This window comes from Alosa sapidissima, chromosome 17 (genome assembly GCF_018492685.1).
Source record: "Alosa sapidissima isolate fAloSap1 chromosome 17, fAloSap1.pri, whole genome shotgun sequence".
Lineage (NCBI taxonomy): Eukaryota > Metazoa > Chordata > Actinopteri > Clupeiformes > Clupeidae > Alosa > Alosa sapidissima.
Window position 1 is genome coordinate 20,250,888 of NC_055973.1, and position 23,256 is coordinate 20,274,143.

General features: G+C 43.6%; 3 protein-coding genes across 4 annotated transcripts; 2 read left to right on the forward strand and 1 right to left on the reverse strand.

The window, feature by feature from the left end:
• Positions 1–1,366: 1,366 nt before the first annotated feature.
• Positions 1,367–8,498, forward strand: vps26b (VPS26, retromer complex component B). Its single transcript, XM_042067524.1, has 7 exons — positions 1,367–1,484; positions 1,941–2,181; positions 2,713–2,869; positions 3,287–3,451; positions 3,933–4,108; positions 5,929–6,071; positions 7,238–8,498. Exons 2-7 carry the CDS (start codon positions 1,959–1,961, stop codon positions 7,382–7,384), a joined length of 1,011 nt encoding a protein of 336 aa, XP_041923458.1. The 5' UTR covers positions 1,367–1,484; positions 1,941–1,958; the 3' UTR covers positions 7,385–8,498.
• Positions 8,499–9,121: 623 nt separating this feature from the next.
• thyn1 (thymocyte nuclear protein 1) lies at positions 9,122–14,437 on the reverse strand. Its single transcript, XM_042067526.1, has 7 exons — positions 14,122–14,437; positions 13,816–14,018; positions 13,654–13,722; positions 13,345–13,437; positions 13,108–13,203; positions 12,724–12,874; positions 9,122–9,290 (listed from the first exon to the last, which is right to left on the reverse strand). The coding sequence occupies exons 1-7, from the start codon at positions 14,165–14,167 to the stop codon at positions 9,244–9,246; spliced, it is 705 nt and encodes a 234-aa protein (XP_041923460.1). The 5' UTR covers positions 14,168–14,437; the 3' UTR covers positions 9,122–9,243.
• A 1-nt stretch (position 14,438) lies between these two features.
• On the forward strand, positions 14,439–23,186 carry acad8 (acyl-CoA dehydrogenase family, member 8). 2 transcript variants are annotated; one of them, XR_006024514.1, is made up of 12 exons: positions 14,439–14,681; positions 15,536–15,636; positions 15,863–16,032; positions 16,522–16,631; positions 16,837–16,913; positions 17,304–17,441; positions 17,873–18,008; positions 19,481–19,578; positions 20,140–20,292; positions 21,946–22,048; positions 22,176–22,315; positions 22,350–23,186. XR_006024514.1 is itself a non-coding variant. In XM_042067523.1 (11 exons), the coding sequence occupies exons 1-11, from the start codon at positions 14,567–14,569 to the stop codon at positions 22,229–22,231; spliced, it is 1,257 nt and encodes a 418-aa protein (XP_041923457.1). In that variant the 5' UTR covers positions 14,439–14,566; the 3' UTR covers positions 22,232–23,186. The 2 variants fall into 2 exon arrangements, 1 of the variants encoding a protein (XP_041923457.1); XM_042067523.1 differs by having other exon boundaries at positions 22,176–23,186.
• The last annotated feature ends 70 nt before the right edge of the window (positions 23,187–23,256 follow it).

Consider the following 23,256-nt stretch of genomic DNA (forward strand, 5'->3'; position numbering starts at 1 on the left):
CTACCAACATCTTTTTCAATAGTGGTGTTTCGGCATCGGGCTAGCCATGCAAATAAATCACTGTTTTACACCCATTTACGAGGCTCAATGTATCTCCACACTTCATTGGTAGACTTCCGAGGGCCCTGACATTTAAAACGAGACATTGAGAACTTTGAAAAAGCACTGGTAGTTTACTTACAAGACGATTTATACAGACAGTATCTTCACGAAGTTTAACGTTTGCAGCCATCTTGAATTTAGTCACGATAAGTCGAGCAACGAGTAAGAATGAACAGCTATGATAAGGGATCAGATTCCAAAAATAATTCAGTGGAAATGCATGGATTCCAGTTGCTGCTACTGGAAGAAACTGGAATCCATGCATTTCCACTGAATTATTTTTGGAATCTGATCCCTTATCATACCTGTTCATTCTTACTCGTTGCTCGACTTATCGTGACTAAATTCAAGATGGCTGCAAACGTTAAACTTCGTGAAGATACTGTCTGTATAAATCGTCTTGTAAGTAAACTACCAGTGCTTTTTCAAAGTTCTCAATGTCTCGTTTTAAATGTCAGGGCCCTAGGAAGTCTACCAATGAAGTGTGGAGATACATTGAGCCTCGTAAATGGGTGTAAAACAGTGATTTATTTGCATGGCTAGCCCGATGCCGAAGCACCACTACTGAAAAAGTTGTTGGTAGCATCGGCTAACTAGCGCCAGATTTTGGAGTGCAGGGGACAAGTCGAGATGGGCTATGAGACATACGTTCACACTCGGTATCATGTTTCAATACACTTTAGGTCAATATCACACCGGAATTCTCCTTTAATATATGGCTGAAAAAGGTAGAGCATTGAAACATTTTCAATATTACCATTTAAAATCATATTCTTGTTTAATATGACCACAATTTGACATCAATTTCACCCCTGTAGGCTGAATAATTCAGATTTAGCCATTTTAACCTCTTAACAGCCATTTTGGTGGCCATTTTGAAAATAACCCCTTTCCCAAGGTCAGATTTTACTAGATTTTTAGTATGTTGTTTAGCATGTCCAACAGTACCAGAATCCATGAAAAAACCTTTTGTATCAATTTTTTTGACGTTGAACCCTATGTTGACCCACCTAAATGGCAAAGTAAAAAACAAATATATAGTGTACCTTTAAAGCACCCCTGACCTTTGTTGCGTTTGTCATTCATTTTTATATCACTGTGAGTCTCACTAACATGGCAGATGTGGGACGCAAATGGTCATAATGTCTGAACCCAACGCATTTGTTTTTCTATGTTGTGGATACTTTACTTGCATTGAACATGCAAATGAGAGGGAGGGCCCTTTAACATGTGACGCGGGTTTGTCCACCGGAAGAAAACGTGGATTTTGTTCTACCCAACAGGAAGTAAACTGAATACGCACTCACTTCACATCGGTGGGTTGGATACTGGCAGCTGACAAGTTTATAAATACAATCGGTGTTCTGTGAAACAAAATAAAGGTTGGTTTAAAACACTGGCAGTTACAAAGCTAATCATAGTTTGCCTTGTTCAAATAACGCATGTGTTTGCTTTACAATGTGTAGCGTAAATTAAGGACAGAAATGGTGGAGGTAACGTTAGAAGACATTTGAAATTCAGAAAACACAAGAACATGGCGACATTAGCTTAATAAGATCATTTAAGGACTGCACTGTAACAGCTAACAGCTAAACATTAATTACATTTAAGTTAACCTATATTACGGTTATAGTTGTGCAGTTGCTTCAAAGAGCACGGAACCGCCGATCATTTTACAGTAACGTTAACGCTAACAGTTGGCTAGGTAACTGTTAACCTAAGTGCTTGTTAAGGACATCACGGTTTCCTTTAAGTTAATGCTTTGCTGGGAGAGAGAGATAGCAGAGCAGCTGATATACCAACTGAAATCATTAGAAACCATTTTGTGTCTCTCGTAGGTGAAATAGTTCTCCGTTATGAGTTTCTTCGGCTTCGGACAGAGTGCTGAGGTAGATATTGTTCTAAATGACGCCGAAACGAGAAAGAAAGCAGAGCACAAGACCGAGGATGGGAAGAAGGACAAATATTTTCTCTTCTACGACGGAGAGACAGTGAGCGGAAAAGTGAACGTCACTCTCAAAAATCCAGGAAAAAGACTCGAGCACTATGGTATCAAAATCGAGTTTATTGGACAAATAGGTAAGAGTATGTCCTTTCAGCCAAATATTTTTTAGTATTAATATTAAGTATTAATCTTCAATGTGTTTTGCCTGACTTTTCAGGACCAGTCATTTTCAATAAATAAATACATTTGAATAAATTGAGACAAAATAAACTATCAGCCACTTCAACAGATTTAAAACATGCTGAATCATAATTGAATTCCTCTGAATATCTACTAGTAGTAGACTATTCTAATCGCTTAGAGACGACATGTCCTTGAAACATGTCTTCAAAGGTTTGCCCTGAAAAAAAGAGGCTACAGGAATGAATTACTTGAGATGGCATTGTTTCCTAACTGAAGACTCTTGCCTGTTAAAACATTTCCCAAGTTAACCTTTTTGGCGGCTGTGTGTGTGTGTGTGTGTGTGTGTGTGTGTTATAAATCACCCACAACTTCCCCAGTGCTTTGACATGGTCAGCATTTCCCTTTAGCTTGGAATGTAAAAATTTGCAGTTTGTATTTGTGATTATTCCCGTCAGTGACCTGAGGTGTATGTGTGTCTTCAGAGTTGTACTATGACAGGGGAAACCATCACGAGTTTGTGTCGTTGGTGAAAGATCTCGCCAGACCTGGTGAACTGTCGCACTCGCAGTCGTTTGACTTTGAGTTCACTCACGTGGAGAAGCCGTATGAAACCTACACTGGCCAGAACGTCAAGCTGAGGTGAGACCAGTGAACTCCCCCTTCTCCTGCTGACAAATCCATCACAGCACCACACTGGTGCAGTCAAGCCATTGAGAACCAACCAGTTACTGCCTTTTTGGCCTGTTTCTGTTTCATGGTGTTTTGTGTTTGTTTGTACATGAGGGAACTGGGGGGGGGGGGGGGGGGGGGGGGGTTAGTGCTAAAACTGGGGTTAACTCAGGGTTTGTGGTAAAGTCCTAGAGCCATGCGACTCTTATTAAGAGGTTTACCACTTTATGTGTTAACTTACCCTGATCTGTCACTAAATCACTAATCAGCATGGAATAGCCATCTGGGTCTCTTCCCCCTCACCATGCCGGTAGTGAAAAGTCCACCTTTCTCAGGTGTGTTTGTTTGCTGTTATCTCAGGTGTGCTGTTTTCTGTGTGATTCTCAGGTATTTCCTGCGTGCCACCATCAGCAGAAGACTGAATGACGTCAGTAAGGAGATGGACATTGTGGTGCACACGCTCAGTACGTACCCCGAGCTCAACTCCTCCATCAAGATGGAGGTGGGCATCGAAGACTGCCTCCACATCGAGTTTGAGTACAACAAGTCCAAGTACGGCCTCTCTCTTACATTGTTACATCAACCATAAATCATCAGCTTTAGATTTAAGCAATAAGCCCCGAGAGACCACACTGATTTTAGAACAGCTAAGGGGCGTTGTTAGGCACGACACGCTATTGAAGTGCCTAAGACCCTTAACCTACGGACTCGAGTAGCTTATTGCTTTTCTAAAACAGTTACTAGAGATTCCATAAAATAAAGGCACAGCAATGAGAAATGTAACAATTTATTCATAGATAATCATTCTTCCGCCAAGAAATATACTGTATTGTTTCCAAGCAACGTCGAGACACAGCTACTTTAACTTCTGTATAAAGTTATGGTAGCGCAGTAATATAGAACGAAATGCGGTCTAGGTGAACACGAATTCAGCCAATCCTAATCAAGGACCGGAACTATCCGTTTTAGAAATGTGAACACTTTAGACTGAAACCATTGAGATGTGGTGTGTTAAATTGTCTTCCAAACTCAGGTATCACCTGAAGGATGTGATTGTGGGGAAGATCTACTTCCTGCTAGTGAGAATAAAGATCAAGCACATGGAGATTGACATCATCAAGCGGGAAACCACGGGAACGGGACCCAGCGTGTATCATGAGAACGACACCATCGCCAAATATGAGATTATGGATGGCGCACCTGTCCGAGGTAAAAATGAGGCTCCAAGTCTGTTATTTTTTCACTGTGTAAAAGAACATCTGAGTTTGAGGATTTCCCTGCATTGTCCGCAAGTCCTTTTGCAACTTCTACATGTAAAATTTGGTTCCCATGTAAACATAGGTGTATTTTATAGTAATGTACTGGTCGACAAGGAAGTTTGCAAAGAAAGTGAGTGCAATTTGAACTCTGATCCCTGGGCTCTTCAGCTGGTTTATCATTCGAACATGTTATTGCTAAAATGCAGCAGCCCTCTCTGTGGAGGAGCTTCACTCTCGTCAAACTGGTCTTTAATGCAGTTGCCGTAGCAGTTAGCCAGTCAGGTGACAATCCCCCAGATGTGGTTGCGTAATTGCATTGGTTTAGCCTGTAATGCTAATAGTTTCAGAGCAGGCTAACTGAGTGACTAAGTGTATGAGTATGAATGTCTGATGTGTTCTTGAGGACTCTATAAGCACAGAAATGTTAGATATCAGTGGATCATGTGCTTTTAAGACTCCTGGGCCTCACGTGATGGAGTAGTTTAGTTTATTGCCTAACTGTAGTGAGGAGGCCTCCATAAAGGGCCGTAAACCTGGAGCAGCCTTCGTAAAAGCCTGGGATCATGGCACACTGTCTTCCAGGCGACCGAGTAAAAGAGAGGGGGTGCACATGGCTCTCTCGCCTGGCAGCACTCTGATGGGCTTGGACCCAGACAGGGCATCGGGCACAGCTCGCCAGGTCATATGACACACCACGCCTCGTCGACAGTGAGCAGAGGACATATGGCAGACCTTTAATGCCCCCTGATTGGAGTTAGCCACTTCCTAAAACCCTGTGTGGTGTAGAGGAACACATTGTGGGTGTGTGTGTCTGTGTATATGTGTGTCTGTCTCTTAGTGTGTGTGTATGTGTATGCATATGTGTGTAAATGTAGGTGTATACACTGCCCTCCAGTGCTTTGGAAACGCTTCACATATTTTGCATAATTTACAGTATATTCTTACCTTTGTGATGACTTGGCTTTGATGTGCCAACACAAGCTAAGAAGGCATGTTTTATTAAAAACTGAAAACGACTTTGGATTTAAGAACAACAAAGAAACAACTCTGGCTGCCATTAAACCTTTGCATACTCATTAGAAAGCAGAGTGAGACTGTGCCGGCTTGGCTTAGGATTAGAATTGCTTGCATTTGCCATTTTGCTTGAAAATATGTAATTTAATCCATGTCATTCACACCGCGTGTCCACCTAGTCAGGAAATCATCTGTGTACTTATATCTGACACGCTGTGAGCTGAATAAACCACATGTACTGTAAGCCAAGGCACACAACACAAGTGACTCATTTGATTAACTAGCGCCACAGGAGGAGTACAGCCAAATCTTTGAACCCAAAAGAAGGTTCCCAGTGTGCAAACAAAACCCCTTAATGAAAAAGCCCTCCAACTCAAGAGCTTAAAGGAGAAACAGTATAAATCTAGTGTTTGGACTTTACAGGAAGTGACGGAGGGAAATAGTTGTCTCGCATAATGGAATCTCGCAAGAATCCTGTTCATGTTGCACAGCATTTGTAACTTTGAGTCTGTTAAGAGGCACAAACACAGTCTAAACTCTGCCCCTATAACATAGTTTAGTAGCCTAGTCACTAGCAGGATAGCTCAAGGTAGGCAGCATCGAGTACTTGGTGACCTCGAACAGGGCTCTATGTTGTAACTGATCAGAGCTTTAACTGGGCTTGGCCTGTAAGCCTGCCTTCAAAAACTCAGTGCTCATTTTACATTTTTATCGACTAATTAATTCATTTATTACCTTTTTTATTTTGTGTTTCAGGAGAATCGATTCCCATCCGATTATTCCTGGCAGGATATGAGATGACTCCCACCATGAGGGACATTAACAAGAAGTTTTCCGTTCGCTACTACCTCAACCTGGTGCTCATCGACGAGGAGGAGAGACGCTACTTCAAGCAGCAGGTACGCTCTCCGCCTCTCAGTTCAGTGCAGTGGGCAATGTAACATACCACAGTGACCAATGTAATATACAGTATCAGTGCCCAATGTAATGTGTGTGTAACATATATCATAGTGGCCAATGGAATGATTGGAAAAGAAGGAAATTCCAAATTTCCCTCAAGATTAATTCTGTATCTATCTAGAAAGTGTTCTAGACCTGTTCAGAATCATACTGTCATAACACAGGACCCGTTGTTAGCAGGAATTTCATTACAACTAGCCAGATGTAAAGTGTGTAAGGTTCTCCTGTCCCAGTGGCTGTATGTTTGGCTTGCGTTGTAATTATCATCTTAACTAGCCCAGCTGTGTAATAGGCAACCCCAGCTGCTCAGCATCTTGGTCCAGGCCTCTGCTTCTCACAGTACTGACCCAGTGACTTGGAGGGTCAGTTGAACAGCTCTTACTGAAGTGTGATGGGCAGTGCTCTGCTACTGTATAGCCCACCACAGGACAGTTTACACCAGGATGGATAGATAGATAGATAGACTTTAATAATCATCAAAGGGAAATAAAAAAAAAATCGATAAAAGTAAAGACAACTAACTATAAGTAAACAAGCATCTACACTGACCAACAGTAAGGGAAGTCTCCTTGTGTTGATAGATATGATGTCTAATATTTGATGGATTCTAATTGGTTGTCACTTGTCAGCTTTTTATCATTCTCAAAGTCACTCTGAAAGTGATCCCCAACGATATTGTTCTTCATGTTGTTACTGTTGTAGTTTATGTACGTCATTTTACAACAAGGCTTTTTTGCCATCATCATTATAGTTATCGTTCCTAGTGTGAACAGTTCCACCTTGGGAGGTGTCAGTGCTGTGCTAGACTCTTTCAATCTGTTCCTAGAGGGCTTCTGGTTGAAACGTTCAAAACCAACACAGATAAATTGGGCTTTAGCATAATGCTCTACAAAGTGTTGACTTTAAAACTCGTTTTTAAATTTTGTTTGTTGCCAACTTACCATTAGTTCAATGTTGTTTTCTGTGCCAACGGAAATGCCTCAGGAACGCACATGTTTGTTTATGCAGTTGAAAGGGTGTTTAGCTCCCCTGGGCCTCATTCCACCATGAGTAGCTCTGTTTCTAGCTTTGTTCACTAGTATCTCTGCCCTGCTCCTCCCCACAGGAGATCACCCTCTGGAGGAAAGGTGACATCGTCCGGAGAAGTATGTCCCAGCAGGCCACCATAGCCTCACAGAGATTCGAGGGCTCAGACCGCTCCAGCTCAGAGAAAGTGCCGGAACCGAAAGAGGAGAAGGAGGACAGCAGCTAGGCGAGGAGCAGGCGCCCGAGAGCGAGAGAGAGAGAGAGAGAGAGAGGTCTCGGTGGCCAGTCGGGCAGCCTCATCTCAGCTAACGTCGTCACTGTCCTGGTAGCTTCCAGTTTTGTGTAATTCTAGCTGCTTCAAAAGGGATCAGAGAAAATCAGTCACAGCCCCACATAACAGCTCACTCCTGAAAGGCTCTGAAGTCACACTGCGGGACCAGAGCCGGCCTGGAGTGAGCTGTTATAGGGGGTGGGGGGGGGGCAGGCCGTGTGGGAATAGCTAACAGGGAACAGCCTGTGTGGGCCTCTCAGGTGATGGAGTGAAGTTCTTTGTAATGTGAGCTTAGTTTTGTACTACATGGATCCAAAAAAAAGAAAAATATGCAACATATGAAAAAAAACAAACAAACAAGAGGGTGGTACTCAACAGCACGCTTCTAAATTGATCAAACCTTTTCTTTTGTCACGTATCGGTTGCAATGTATAGTATATTTTTGATAAGTTAACTCCACGTGCACTTGGGCCATTAACCTCCCCTCAGATTGTAGGAGAGAGAGAGAGAGAGATGTTGCATTCTCTTTTTAAACATTCCATTCTATTAAAACAAATGTATCTCCCCCTGCATTCCCCTCAGACCTTTATAATCATCGTTTTAAAGATGTTATTTTTTTTTTGCACTAACAATTTAAGTACGCTTTGCTGTCCTTTTCCACTCTTCGGTGGCCATTCCGTGCGAATCTGCACTGGGAAACAAACATGTTGACCATGACCTGAGGGTTGTCTCCCAGACACCCTTCTCAAGGTCCTGGGTCAGTTAACTAACTTTCTGCGGGACTAGGGCTTTGAATATTGTGTAGAGCTGGACACACATATGTGAATACTTAAAGAAAAAATTATCTACTATTTTGTTCACCTCTTGGTCTTTTAAATCTGTCTTTTAAATCCAGTACATTCTGCTAGGACCTTTCTTCCTCCCTGACAGAAAGGTATTTTGTTTGCCATAGGAGTCGAGTGTTGTCTTCAAGAGCAAGTAGCAAAAAAAAAAAAAAAAAGCAATCATGATGCTTCTACTACTCACTGCGCTTGTTTTTGCAATCCATTTCCACTTTTCTTACCGTACATACACACATACGGAAAGCACAGAGGAGACGAGACGCTCTCATACGTACTTTACTGATTACTGTTGACAGTATTCTAATATGAATTATGTGTACATGTGTCCAGTCTTACGAATTAACAGAGTCTAGACCAGTCGCCTCAGACTGGAGGTAGGATCAGTCTCCTGGTGGTTGTGTGTGTATGTGTGTGTGTGTGTGTGTGTGTGTGTGTGTGAGAGTGAGAGAGAGAGAGAAAGAAAGAGAGAGAGAGCATTTATTAAATCACATATATAACCTTTTGCTCCTGTGTGTGTGTGTGTGTGTGTGTGTGTGAGTGAGAGAGAGAATGTAACATGGCTCTGTGTGTGTGTGTGTGTGTGTGTGTGAGAGAGAGAGAGAGAGAGAGAGTGTGTGTAACATGGCTCTGTGAGTGTGTTGTCTCTCGCTGTAGTGAGGCTCTGCTGCCCACTGTCTGTGTGGAGGTCTGAGAATCCTTCTGGTCAAATAAACTTCTAACCTGTCAACTCCAAGCCTGTGTCCTACGTGTCTTTGAGCATGCAAGCTACACCGCACAGCATCACAAAGACCAACATGGCGCTCAAAACACACCAGAGGAACAGCAGCATAAAGGTCCAATGTACACATGGTTAACTACAGAAAACTTTATTAAATATAAAACAATATAGAATACTTAGTCCTGGTTGTATAGTATCTTCTTAGTGTCCAGAATGTAACTGGTTTGTTTCTGTTCAGTAGTTGTGTAGTAGTCTCAGAGTGGGTCTTTCTCTTCCAAACTCAAAACAAAATTGAATTCCTCTGAAAGAAGAAAGATCAACAAAAGTGTGAACCTATGGTAATTATGATAGGCCTGTATATTTATTTGTTTCTGCTCTCAGTCTGCATCCAGAGGGGTCACTAATTACCTTCATATAGGCATATAGTGCTGGGGTGCATTTCCCAAAACCATAGTTGCTAAACTGTTAGCAACTTAGTTGGTTGGCAATTGGAAAATTGCATTGCAACTAACAAAGTTGCTAACTTACTGGTAGTTAGCAAGAATGGTTTTGGAAAAATGTATAGTTCAATTGGATGTGTAGTAGGGCTGCACAATTTAGGGAAAATATCTATTTTGCTTATTTTGATTTTTGAATGTTTATTGATTCAGTTCAATATTCCAAATGTCTTTCATTTGTGCCACCCCTGATTGGTGAGCACGCCCGACAGACTGTGAAGCTAACCAATCAGAATTTCTGTGCCACTTATGCACTACGCACACTTACCTAACATAAGTGGCATAGTCAAGGAGGGTGAATTTAATATATTAGTCAGAACTGTGACAATTAACTGTGCACAATTATTTGTAGCTTTTGCAATTAACGTGTAGTACCCAGATAGCAAGAAGCTGGCGGCCCACTGGGGGCAGATCTCGCGGCCCGCTGGCATTTTGCTCATCGGTTCTCTGGCGGTCGGTTGGCATGTTGCAGACAAATTGCCCAATATTTTGCCACTATTGGTCTAACATCTTTTTCATTTGTTCAGTTATACTCCATATATAATTATGACCGCCGCGCAGCGTCCAAATTTCCGTCAAGGATTCCCGGGACACTGTAAGACCGGGGTACACGAAACTTGGTGGGCATGTAACCCCACATGGATAGCATGGAACCTCCGTTTTGATCTGTAGCCCCCCCGCTGGACTGGACCCCCCGAAAGGAGGGTAGGGCAGACACAGTTTTCTGTGAATATCTCGAGAACCGTAGGGTTTAGGAGGACCATTTTTTTTGTATGTTGATCTCAAAGGGCCATGTCGACCCATTCCATAACCACTCATTTCATGTATAGCGCCACCTAGTCAAACACAAAAAAGTAAAAATGAGGTGTTGTAATCGCAGGTATCTGTGACCTAACATAGTCAAAACTGCACGAAATTTGAAGTGTACGATCATTATGACACCCTCTGAATGCACACCAAGTTTCGTGGAATTCCGTTCATGGGGGGCCACACAATAAATTAATTTATGTTACTATACACCAACTGGCCTGTAGGTGGCCGGAGACAGTTTTCTGTGAATATCTCGAGAACCGTAGGGCCTAGGAGGTCCACCTTTTTTTGTATGTTGGTCTTAAGGGGGCATGTCAACCTATCCCATTACCACTTTTCATGTATAGCGCCACCTAGTTATTAAAAATTAAAATTAGTAGGATCATTATGACACCCTCCGAATGCATGCCAAGTTTCATGGACTTTCGTTCATGGGGGGCCTTACAATAAAATAATTGATGTGTACATTTAGTGATCATACACCAACAAGGATTCCCGGGACACTGAAAGACCGGGGTACACGAAACTTGGTGGGCATGTAACCCCACATGGATAGCATGGAACCATCGCTTTTCGTTTTGATCTGTAGCCCCCCCCCCCCCGCTGGACTGGACCCCCCGAAAGGAGGGTAGGGCAGACACAGTTTTCTGTGAATATCTTGAGAACCGTAGGGCCTAGGATGACCAATTTTTTGCGTATGTTTGCTTCCAGGGGTCATGTAAACCCATTCCATATGCACACATGTGCATAAACAGATACACACGCACACACATACATTTACAGTAATCCTACGTATGACACAGTAGACATATATACGCATGCATGCACATGCATACACACAGGCACATAAACAGGCAAACGCACATGCACACACACACACATAAACATAAACATGTACACGCACACATTTCAAGAATTTCTCAGAATTATGAACAGGCAAGATGGGGGTGGGGTTGTATAAAATCAATTTTACATGTGAAATCTATGAACTAATCATGTTTTGGTACTTGTTGTCTAGCAGATACCAGTGAGAATTGAGTGTGCACAATGCAATTTATTGATAGAATCAAATATGCCTTTCAGCGAGATTTATTTTTGTGGAAAAAATGTGCTGGACTGGGCGGCGGTCATATTTTGTACCGCTCTGCGGTACATCTAGTTTTAATAATTTTTCTTAATATTCATGACTATGCTAAATTTAAAAAGAGATGGTGGTCCAACGGCGGACCACAAGTGGCACGCCACCTGCGGCATACCACCAGCGGTCCGTTATCTGCCCGTCTGATTTTGCTTTGTTGTGGTTGCCGCCGTGCTCAGCGCAAAAGACCTATGACTTACAGTGCACCGGGGTCAAAGTTCAACATGGTTCAACTTTGACAGCGGCACGTAGCCTAGAAATCTAGACGCGCCCCTAGCGCCAGGGCTAGTCTAGCAACTCTCCGTTGGCTTGTGAGCTCCAGAAATCGAAACTTAATCAGGGCATTGAAATCGTGTATAGAGTCGTTTGGTGGGCTTAACATAATGATTGATGGCAGAGTTGCAACGGTTTGGCTTGAATCCCCTGCTACTTGAAAACAAATATCCTATTGCGTGCAGAGGGAATTTGAAAGACAACTGATTATCCCACCCCTCGGACTGAGCACTGCGAACGGTGAGTGCCCAGACCCTACATTTTAATGTGAGTCTGGCTCGCCAGGCTAAGCGGCACGTGCAAGAGCGGCAAAATGCTGCTTGCGCGGCAGGCCTGGTCTTGTGCACGCAAGCCATTGACAATAATGGAGTACAATGTGAAGGGCCCTTAATACTACGGGCAGGTATTAGTAGTGTTGAGTAGTGAACACCTGCCAGTGGTGATGAGTACTCCAATTCTAACAGAAGGTAGTAGCACTGATGAGTACTCTTAATATAATTGTTCTCAACTGGTGTGCCGTGAGACAAAGTGAGGCATGCCATGGAATTTTGAGGAACCCAATGCACTTTTATACAGGCTCATGAAATAGGGTAGAGGGTTCTTTTTAAATGCATCAGACACAGCTTTGTAATTAAAAACAGTTTTAGGTAGTCATAAAGTGGTTATTATAAAGTCTAATAGACTACAGATCTACCACCCAGCTCAGTCAACATACAGTATGAGCATTATGCCAATTGATGTGCGTGTCTATCTTAGCCCATGAACACTGTAGAGAAAAAATAATATTGTGTATGATACTTAATCATACACATTACATACATGATTACATAATCAATAACCATAAGTCGATGTGCCTTTGCGTTTTGGTTTGACCTTTGGTGTGCCAAACCTCTGTTTTTAACACTACAGGCAGGTGGTAGCAGTGTTGAGTAATGTAAGTAGTCTAACACTACGGGCAGGTAGGAGCCTTGTTGAGAAGTTAAGGCCTGTGGGGCCAGTGTAGGCAGAGCACTGACCTGCTGTGAGCGGCTGCACAGACAGCCTGGCTCTGGTGAAGAGTGCCATGTCCTTCAGAGGGCCGCCCGTGGCCCGGTGCTCCTGATGGAGCTTCTTCAGCTCGGCCAGTGGCACGAAGCGCTTCAGCATCCTCACGTACTGCACGTCCACCTGAGGGAGCGGAGATGTGAACACACCTTACGCCATCAGGCAACAACACACACCTCACGTCATCAGCGAACACACACACCTCACACCTGCCTAAAAAAACTAAAATAGGTGTGAGACTTAACACCCGGTTCTTCTGAACTAAAATAGAGACACACTGCACTAGGGTGTTGGTCTCAGGAATGTGCTGCCCAACCAGCTGTGGTCTCCAGACATGGACATAGATCAGTTCTCACCATGCTCCATTTAGGGTTGTCCGGTTTACTCGAGGCGTCGTAGTGCACGTCTTTCTTGTCAAACTGGGTGTGGTCCACATAGGCCTCTTTAACAATCTAGAACAATGAACACAAATCAGAGATCAATGCCCTGACCAGACAGATCATGACGGGCAGTAACACCAGACAACACTGTGCTCACATTGCTCCCAGCCTGAATCCTTTCCCAAGGCCAGCTGGTGTCAGTGGCACACTCACCGTCATGAGGCCTGCAATGCCCGGTTCTTTGCAGTTGCTGTGGTAGAAGAAAGCCTGCTGACCGACCTTCATGTCCCGCATGAAGTTACGAGCCTGAAGACAACACAACAACAGCCATTTTCAGTAAACAGAACCGTTTTTTGTTTGACCTCACTTAAGGACACCTGTGGTCGGATGTTATGTATATAAATAAAAAGTAAAAGCAAAACTTATAGCTGGCTTTTTTCAGACCTGATTTGCAACAGTAGTCTGTAACATGTCACATAGGCAGGCAGCAAGGGGATGCCAGTCTTCAGTCATTCTCCCTACCTGATAATTTCTGACGCCATCCCAGCATCCTGTCTGATCGGGGAGGGCCTTTAAATCTTTTATTCCAAACTTGAAACAGAAATATAAATATTTATAGCAAGCATTTTCTGTGCAGCAAATCTCAACATTTAGGTCCCCATGCACACATGTCTGGCTACGTACCTTTACATCTATCCCGTTCTCAAATCTGCTTTCAGGTTCAGACTTCATCAGCCAGTGACAGTAGGATGCTTTGCCAGGTGAGTCTTTAACATCAGAACTCGCAACTTTCCCTTTGGACTTGCTCGCGGTTGCCATTTTCCGTTTGCCTTTCCTCTGAATAGGTGTATCAGAATTGTCCTCGTTGTCTGAGGCAGGTTGGACAGCTAACATGGGAAAATAGTCACTGAACAGCGGTAGTCTACAAAAAAAAAACCTTCATCCGTGATTTTTCTTTCCACATTTCTAACTTGTTTTGTTTGAACTTACCTTTAGTGGTATTTTTAGGGCCACGTGCCCTTTTTCTTGGGGGCATGTTTCTGGTGTCAACAGTTGAGGTTTAGTTGGTTAGCTATGGCTCGAATCGTAGGACTGCCTGTCACGTCTTTTTGATACGGACTTTCAGGGATGCAAGTCTGAATGAGATGAGATCTGTCCTGTACCTGTGACCCTCTTTTCCCGCGCTGTATGACGATTGCGCAATATTATGGTCGCTCATCTAATGCTTGCGTTGCCTTGCACCCTGATATAAAACGAAGACAGACAACACGAGCTTGCAGTATTTATATTCCCGAAGTTGTCTAATCACGCGATTTCACTGACGTTTATGCGTAGTCGCTTAGTTAAGTCGTAGCTTCTGGCTGACATAACACGGTTCCTGACAAAACTACATTACCCATAAGCAGTGTGATGTGTTGTAACAGCCGAAATCATCATGGCGGCCGTTGGGACACTATCGAGATTTTCCAGGTTAACCTCCTGTGTTTGCAAAAGTCGGCGTTTATTTTTTAATAGGATACCGAGACGAGGAATTGCATCGTGTATCGATCGTGAGTTTTGCAAAAAAACAATATGAATGATTTGTATTAGTCTTCTTTGATGGCACAGAAATGATCTGATTGTCAACGTCTGAACGTTATGTTCCATCAGAAACCTTGTGTAACTTAGCCTAAAACTTTGATGTGCAACAATGTAACGTCAACTTAACATTTGTTATCGTCACACAATGTTAGGTCATGGATAGATCAGTTTGATCGAATGAATGAAGATCGCTAGCCTACAATGTGACGTTGTGGATCGTTAATATGTCCTCCTCAGTGGTTAAAAGCTATCGTTATACAGTTTACAGTTGAGTTTTCGTTTGCGGTGTGGGAAAAAATCTCTGTAATCTGAAATAAAAATGCTAGACCAACAGTAGCCTAAGGACAGCCAGGCAGAATTTAGCTGTTACCCCGAAATACCTTCAGACAGTCATCATTGACCTTTAAAGGCATGTCTTCTGTCTCCTTTAACATGTAATTGTTCGTTTTAATGTTATGTCATACTCATCTTTCATCTGAAGGTTAATCTACAGACTGTTTACTGCGGGTGCATGCAAGTTGTGTATTCTTTTCATACATGCTGCTTGTCACGTGATAAAGAACCAGCCATTCAGTTTGGGGGTGGGTCTTTGACGCGGATGATCAATATTTCAATATTATAAGTGTCTTATGATTAGATGACATTAAATCAGGCAATTGTCTGCCCACTGTCTGAAAAAAAAACTGCTTTCTAAAAGCAAGACGACTAGAGTCCAATGTTACCCCATAAACGTGTCCAATAAGCTTGTCCTAGCCTGCTCTCTGAATGTCTGTGGCAGGCTGGCAGCACATGTATCCCAAAGTCAACTTCTCTTGTTCCACAGCATCCTTGGGTCTCACAGACGAACAGAAGGAATTTCAGAAAGTGGCGTTTGACTTTGCAGCCAATGAAATGGCACCACACATGATCGAATGGGACGAGAAGGTGTGAATGTTTCACTATTTGATTTATATTAATTATTATTTGCATATAGAACCCCATATTGTACCAATTATATGTGAAGGTCAGAAAGAAAAAAAAAACATGTTATCACAAATCAAGTCAGATCACAAACCACACTAAGAAAAACAAATCTACATAAAACATATACTGGAGATCATCTATTTGATTGCTGACATGTAAAAAAGCCTGTGCTCCCTGCTGTGTGTAGGAGATCTTCCCTGTGGAGTGCATGCGTAAGGCAGCACAGCTGGGCTTCGGCGGGATCTACGTGCAGCCGGAGGTGGGCGGCTCTGGCCTCTCCCGACTGGATACCACGGTCATTTTCGAGGCCCTGTCTACAGGCTGCGTCAGCACCACGGCGTACATCAGCATTCACAAGTAAGCCTCTTACCCTCACACATCTCAGGTTCCTCTCAGCTACGAGGAAAATCAACACCATCATTCATCGCTGACTCACGCTGCCGAGATCCCTCAGACATGCTGACCGCAGCAGGCCAGTTTATGTCCTGAAGAGTGCCATCCAAAATGTATAAATTATTAAACAGAAGCACTTTTTTGGGGGGTGACAAAGTGTAGTTTGGGTGTGCAATGCATTTTGAATGAGATTCTCCGCAGTGCTGTCTGTCTGAATGAGGTCAGGCTTGATCATCGTGCAGGGGGGTAGGAGGAGCATGGCATGATGGGTAAAGCCACATGAGCATCCCACCATGACTGACAGAGAGCTGTAACTGTGTGCTGATTCTACAGCATATGTAACTGGATTGAATGATTGACAGACTGAGTTTGTAACTCTATGGTCATTCCACAGCATGTGTAACTGGATTTTATGTTTGACAGACTGGGTTTGTAACTCTGGTCATTCCACAGCATGTGCAACTGGATGATCGATACGTTTGGGAACACGGAACAGAGGGAGAGGTACTGTCCAGAACTCTGCACCATGGACAAGTTTGCCTCGTACTGTCTAACTGAGCCTGGTAAGCCTGACCTGAGTACTTGCGTGATACATGTTCCACATACTGTAGGCCATCAGGGGTCATTGCATTTCCCAGCTATTGTTTGTGGGTCACCCTTGTCTCCCGTTGGTGCATGCTGTAGTTACGAACATTGGCTCAGGACTGGGAGGAAATGGCAGCCCAGCACTCCTCTAGCGTCTTGGTAACGACCCCTTTGTGCCCTCAGGCAGCGGGAGTGATGCGGCCTCTCTGCTGACCAGTGCTCAGCTGAAAGGAGACCACTATGTTCTCAACGGCTCCAAGGTACTGTGGTGGGACGCGTTTATTTCATGGCATTTTAACAGTTGAAGGGAAACTCCAGCTGTTTTTAACTTACGTGACCTACCTTGGACAGCAGGGGTAAAAAGTGCTGGAGTGCCCCTTTAAAAGTTCATAGCGCATATGTTCAAATGACTGTTAGTTATTCTTCATGTCTGTAAAAAAATCTAGTCTAAATCTGCTGACTAAGCACGGAAGCTGTATTTCTATCTAACTTTTTATTGCTTCTGATTTATTTTTGTCCTTGAGTGCTGCTGGCCGATAGAATACATCCCTTGTTGTAAGTCCATGTGTAAAAGTGTCGGCCAAATGATTAAATGTAGCTGTGACCTCTGACCTCTGGCCGGTGCTGGTCTGTGTTGTGTGCTTGTCCAGGCCTTCATCAGCGGGGGAGGGGACACAGACGTGTACGTAGTGATGTGCCGCACAGGAGGGAAGGGCGCCAAGGGCATCTCCTGTCTGGTGGTGGAGAAGGGCACGCCGGGACTCAGCTTTGGCAAAAAGGAGAAGAAGGTGAGAACTGGGAGAGGGAATCAAGGGGGAACCCAATGGGAGGGGAGGGGGGTGGGGGGCAGAGGGAACAGGGAACAGAAGGAGAACCAAGGGGGGCACAGAGGGGCAAAAACCTTAAGGCAGTCATGTTGGGACTGGGGCACAAGATGGGATCAATTATCTAATCAGACGGGGATCATTTGGGGGGAAGTCAGGGATCAATAACCTGAATTTATATCAAAACAATTTATGTACTTGGTTAATCTCTGCAGAGATCAGGCTTAACTGTCTGAGAAGATTAGTTCACTCTATGTATGTGTCAGTCAAGTCAAGAGTATTTATGCTGTCATGTGGTTTTTAAGATGCCCACCAGGGGGCATAAGTTAGTTAGTTCAGCGTTCTGAAAGAATGCTTTCAGTTCTCCTTGCTAAAGCCCAGTGTTGCCCAATCAGGTCGGGTGGAACTCCCAGCCAACCAGAGCGGTGATATTTGAGGACTGTGCCGTCCCAGTAGCCAACCGGCTCGGCGCCGAGGGTCAAGGCTTCAATATCGCCATGAAGGGGCTGAACGGAGGGCGCATCAATATTGGTGAGTTGCTCCTTTCTACCTGAGTGGACTGACTCAAGGAAGTCCTGGTCATCCTTACGACTGTGAAGACTGCAGTCAAAGATTTTCTAATGAGGAGACAAAATAAAAGGAAAAATCCTCCATAGGAATGCATGGGATTAGTTCATAATGGCAATATGGCAGTTATCTACACACATCCCAACCCTTCCAGGCCAAAAGTTTGGCCACAGATACATTGTAGCAATCATGTTGTGTGTTGTGAATACATTGTACCAATCATGTGTGGCTGGAGCGAGGTTGGTGTTGTGAAGTCTTGCGCACGCGCAGTTCTGCCCGGAATAGATGCCCGATAAGTGCCCAAAGTGCGTTGCAATATGGCCGCCGAGTGGAGGGACCAATTAGGACCATGGAGGGAGTGCTACAGTCTCAACCCCAGTTCACTTACTGCAGATCTTTTCATTCAGCCCTATGTCTATCGGTCATCAGTGTCCGTATGAAGTACACTTCCACACACTTTTCACTTAACAGTGACGTTTATTACACTTACTCCTTACAGAGACAGAGAAGCGTAATATGAAAGTTTAATGAAATAAACGACAGCTTTGTATTAGGTGGAACAGTAAGCTCTGCTGCTTGCGGTTGTGTGAAGCAGTCTCCTGTCTTCACCCCTTTAGAAAAGGTCACTCATAGCCCCCTTCCTTCAGGTTATTACACTGTGTGGGTTAAACTACAGATTTATGGAGGATACATACCTGTAGCGTAATATTAATTTATTTTAAGCATGAATTTGTTTGGTTTGTGGTGCACCATTGACCTCAGTTACCTCTAAATGCCTGTGGTCCAGTCATGCGTGTGGTTATTGTCTTTTGTGAGTGAGTCTCTTTGGGTGCACACGGCTTAGAGTAACTCAGAGTCTGCGATCTGTGTCTCTACACACAGGCCTCAATTAGTGTACAGATCAGTTCATGTAATAAAAGAGACTCGTCTGATTGACATGACATCGAATCTCTGGGAAAACAAACACCTGTAAAGCTTGGTGGTAACCAGTCATGCGTCTGATCTGAGCCTGAAACATGTAATTTGTTGACTTTCAATTATTTATTTAGATTGATTAATTATTACTAAAACTGACTTTGAAAGCAGTATATTTTCACCCTGTAATCTCATGCAATAACTTCAGGTTATTTACAGACAAGATTAATATGTTGTGTGTCCTTTAAAGTTGACCTTACCACTATGTCAACAAAATGGAAGAGCGACTCTGTCAGTGTTGAAATTTACACCCTCAGTGCTGATGGCAGTTATTCAGTTATTCTAACTAGAGGAAAGAGTTGAGTTTTGAGTTTGTTTAGATCCTCTTTTGATCTTTCATTGATGTTTATTATCCTTCCTTGTTGAGTCCTGGCTTAGAGTATGTGTGTGTGTGTTCGTGTGTGTGTTTGTGTGTTCGTGTGTGTGTTTGTGTGTTCGTGTGTGTGTGTATGTTCCTTCAGCTTCGTGTTCTCTGGGGGCTGCCCATGCATGTGTACAGCTCGCTCGAGACCACCTATGTGTGCGCAAGCAGTTTGGAGAGCCGCTGTCCAGTAATCAGGTAAGGAACATGGGAAATGTGCACCATGCAGTCAGGCACAGACATATGGTAGTGAGAATCACTACAAGTTTTTAATTGATCGTTGGTAAAAACATTTCCTCAATATAAATAGCCATCAAGTGGACTATTGCTTTTGCACAATTTACAGTGTAAGAACTATTCACACTCAAATATATTGTTATTTTAGCGTAATAACAAAACTTTATTTTGCATTCATGTCCATGATCAAGTCGTTCCATTTTAACTCATTAATATCCATATGGTGATATACTAATGTTGCTGTAGTTGTAATTATGCCCACATGGCGGTGTAATAATGTTTATGTTGTTGTTAGCTTAGTGTGAACACATGTTGCCCTAGTGATGTTGTGGTTCCTATGGCCAAGATGACATTGTGATGTTGTGGTTCCTATCGCCAAGATGACATTGTGATGTTGTGGTTCCTATGGCCAAGATGACATTGTGATGTTGTGGTTCCTATCGCCAAGATGACCACTAAGCTGGTGTAATTACACATGTAGCCGCGGTAACACTGCAGTGTTGTGATGCCCTCTGTGTTTAGTTCCTGCAGTTCAAGTTGGCCGAGATGGCCACTAAGCTGGTGGCGTCACGTCTGCTGGTGCGGGAGGCGGCCAAGGCCCTGCAGGAGAACAGGCCCGACGCTGTGGCCCTCTGCTCCATGGCCAAACTCTTCGCCACCGACGAGTGCTTCGCGGTGAGGGCTGCACTGCTGCATTATTCCAAATGATTTACATTTCAGCCCCTTTCTGGTGAATATCTGAGATCAATTCTAGCTCCACACCCATTGTACTGAATCCATGTAGGTGCGGATGGTCTGACTCTGCCGTTGCTACTACCATTTACCACAGCCACTCCTGATCAGGGCTTGAAAACGAAATTATTTTTCAAACGTTCCGTTCCGAACGGTTCAGATAGGCCTATGTTTAACGTTTTCGTTCTTGCATGCGTTCCGCCACCAACATATCGGTCCTGAACCGGTTCGGAACGCAAAATATCGTTCGTTCTTAAAGTTCCGGCAGTGTTTGGCGGGCCTATCAAGTCTATTTTTGTGGACTTTACCTTAGAATAGACGTAGGCTACTCATTATTTCCCCTTGATTTAGCCTATACCGTAGCTATGGCCAAAAATAATAAATCACAGGCGGCATCCAAAAACATTCAGATGGGCTATCCATCCCATAGCCTACAGACTTGCTGTAGGCCTAACCTATGCCTATAAATCATTTCTTATCAAAAATATTTCTGGATACGTGCTAAACTCCTTACCTGGTTGTAGCCTTTTGGAGTTTTATCCATATGGAGATCTTCAAAGGCTTGCGCTATAATTCCAACCCTGTTTATAAACGAACCTGTCTGTTGCTGACAAGGCCTATCTCAAATTTCCTGTTTAACTCTTCTAGCCTACATAGAATAGGCTATAATTGCGCAAACATTTCAAATCCCGACTTTAAAACGACAAGGCGTGGACAGGCAAAATAGGCTATTACGCATATGCTACAAACAATTTCCAAATCAGTTTCAGTAGCCTACGCCAGTGTTTCTCAAACTTTTACAGACCAAGGACCACTTAACCATTAGAAAAAACCTCACGGACCACATAGCTAATAGACACAATAGGCCTACTCACTGAACCCATGCTTATTGACAACCTTGCTTATTGTCTTTGCACCTTGCTTATTGTGTCAGAGGATTCATATGATTTAAATTGGCATAGCTTACATAGGCAGTATTGCAGAACTTTGGATTTACATACAAGTTGGTTCAATATTGCAAACAACGCATCTATATTATTTTTTACAACAGCTCGCGGACCACTTGGGATAGCTTGCGGACCACACTTTGAGAAACACTGGCCTACGCTACGAGCTGGCCTAAGATCCGAAGTGGCAGACGGATAGGTTACACTACAACAGCAAGACAAAATATACCCATTTGGACCAAAGGTCCATTTATTCGTTTTTTTTTATTTCAAACTGCAGAAATCAAATTATTAAGCTGTTATATAGAGAACGAAAAAAAAAAAAACGTTATTAACCGGTTTTGTGGATTTCAGAATAACGTTTCTGTTCCGGAACAGTTGAAGACCATTTTGTTTTCGTTTCCGTTTCCGCTCCTCGTAAAATTCCGTAAAATTCCGTTCGTTTTCGGTTTTCGTTTTCGTTCCTTGAACCGGTTCGGAGCCCTGCTCCTGATTTCGAAACTATAGTGTCATCCTCTCTCTGATTGGCCCTACCTCTCTCTGGTGTGTGAAGGAAACATTAGTGTATTGTTGAGTGAGGCTAGTATCTCACGGAAGGGAGATTCTAGGTGGGCATTACCAGGCTACTGAACCTCCTCTCTGTTCCCAGATCTGTAACCAGGCGCTGCAGATGCACGGCGGCTATGGCTACCTAAAGGATTACGCCGTCCAGCAGTTTATGAGAGACATCAGAGTCCACCAGATACTGGAGGGTAATTTCGCCACACACACACATACCTCTAATTTCACTCAAACATCAGGAGAGAGATTTTTTTTCTGTCAAAATGTGAGCAGAAGTGAGCAAGCCAGTGGTGTGAGGCTGATGTGTGTCTCCTGTAGGAACCAATGAGGTGATGCGGATGATCATTGCCAGAGGTCTGCTGACGGACTCATGATGTAAACCACCACCAGCTCCATCCTTCAGCTGAGGGACCGCACTCTAGACGCACAACTTCCTGCTGCAGTGTAGCATTCCTACCTGTGTGTGTGTGTGTGTGTGTGTGTGTGTGTGTGTGTGTGTGTGTGTGTGATGTACTAATCTGTTAGTGTCTGGAGCGGACCCACCAGCAGAACCTCAGCTTTGTGTGTTCTAAGGTTTAGAGGTGTTCGAGTAGGCTTAGTTCAGGTCTTTCTAGGGATTTTTGAGATTATTTAAAAAATGTCAGATAGTTTTTTTAAATTGTATATGAAGTAACACTCCAACTTCTGTTACTATTCTATGCTCTCTGTTCTCCTTGTGGTGTCGGTTAATGTTTTATAAATGCCTTGTACATCCGAATGCCTTACTTTTACTGATAAGAGAGACTTGAGAAGTCCTGAGAGGACATGCTGATAGCCATGCTGAGATGGGCTTCCTTGGTTACGGTTGCACCATTGGCTCCCATGGTTACGGTTGCACCGGGGGCAGTGTGGCTTAGACAGACAGAGTCATCATATTACCAAATCTTCGCTTCTTGTCCCCCTGTTAATCCCGATTTAAGCTTAAGCGAAAGGCTCAGAGGTACATGAGATGAGGAAAAAGATTTTCCATTTGCGTTTCCAATGATGAGTGCAACATCCGTGTGTAATGCCACGACCTCCCTGCCCTGCCCTGCACACACTCAGCCCTGGTCAGCCCCACCACCTCCCCTCCCCTGGCTGCAAAGGTCACCATGGACACTTGCCAGCGATCACTACAACCCCCCCCAAGGAAGGGACTCCGCGACATTACAGCATATCAGTATATTGGCCAGGGAGAACTGCTGTGGCCCAGTCAGGGGGGATAGGACTCTGACCATAGACTGTATAGTCTATGACTCTGACCATGTCTGTACTAAACACCCACATAAATAAATAAATGGATAAAGATGACATAACTGTGTTGTTTGGACCTCCTAGTAGTCATGCTGCTTTTCCTGGTACACAATCCAGTTCATATCAG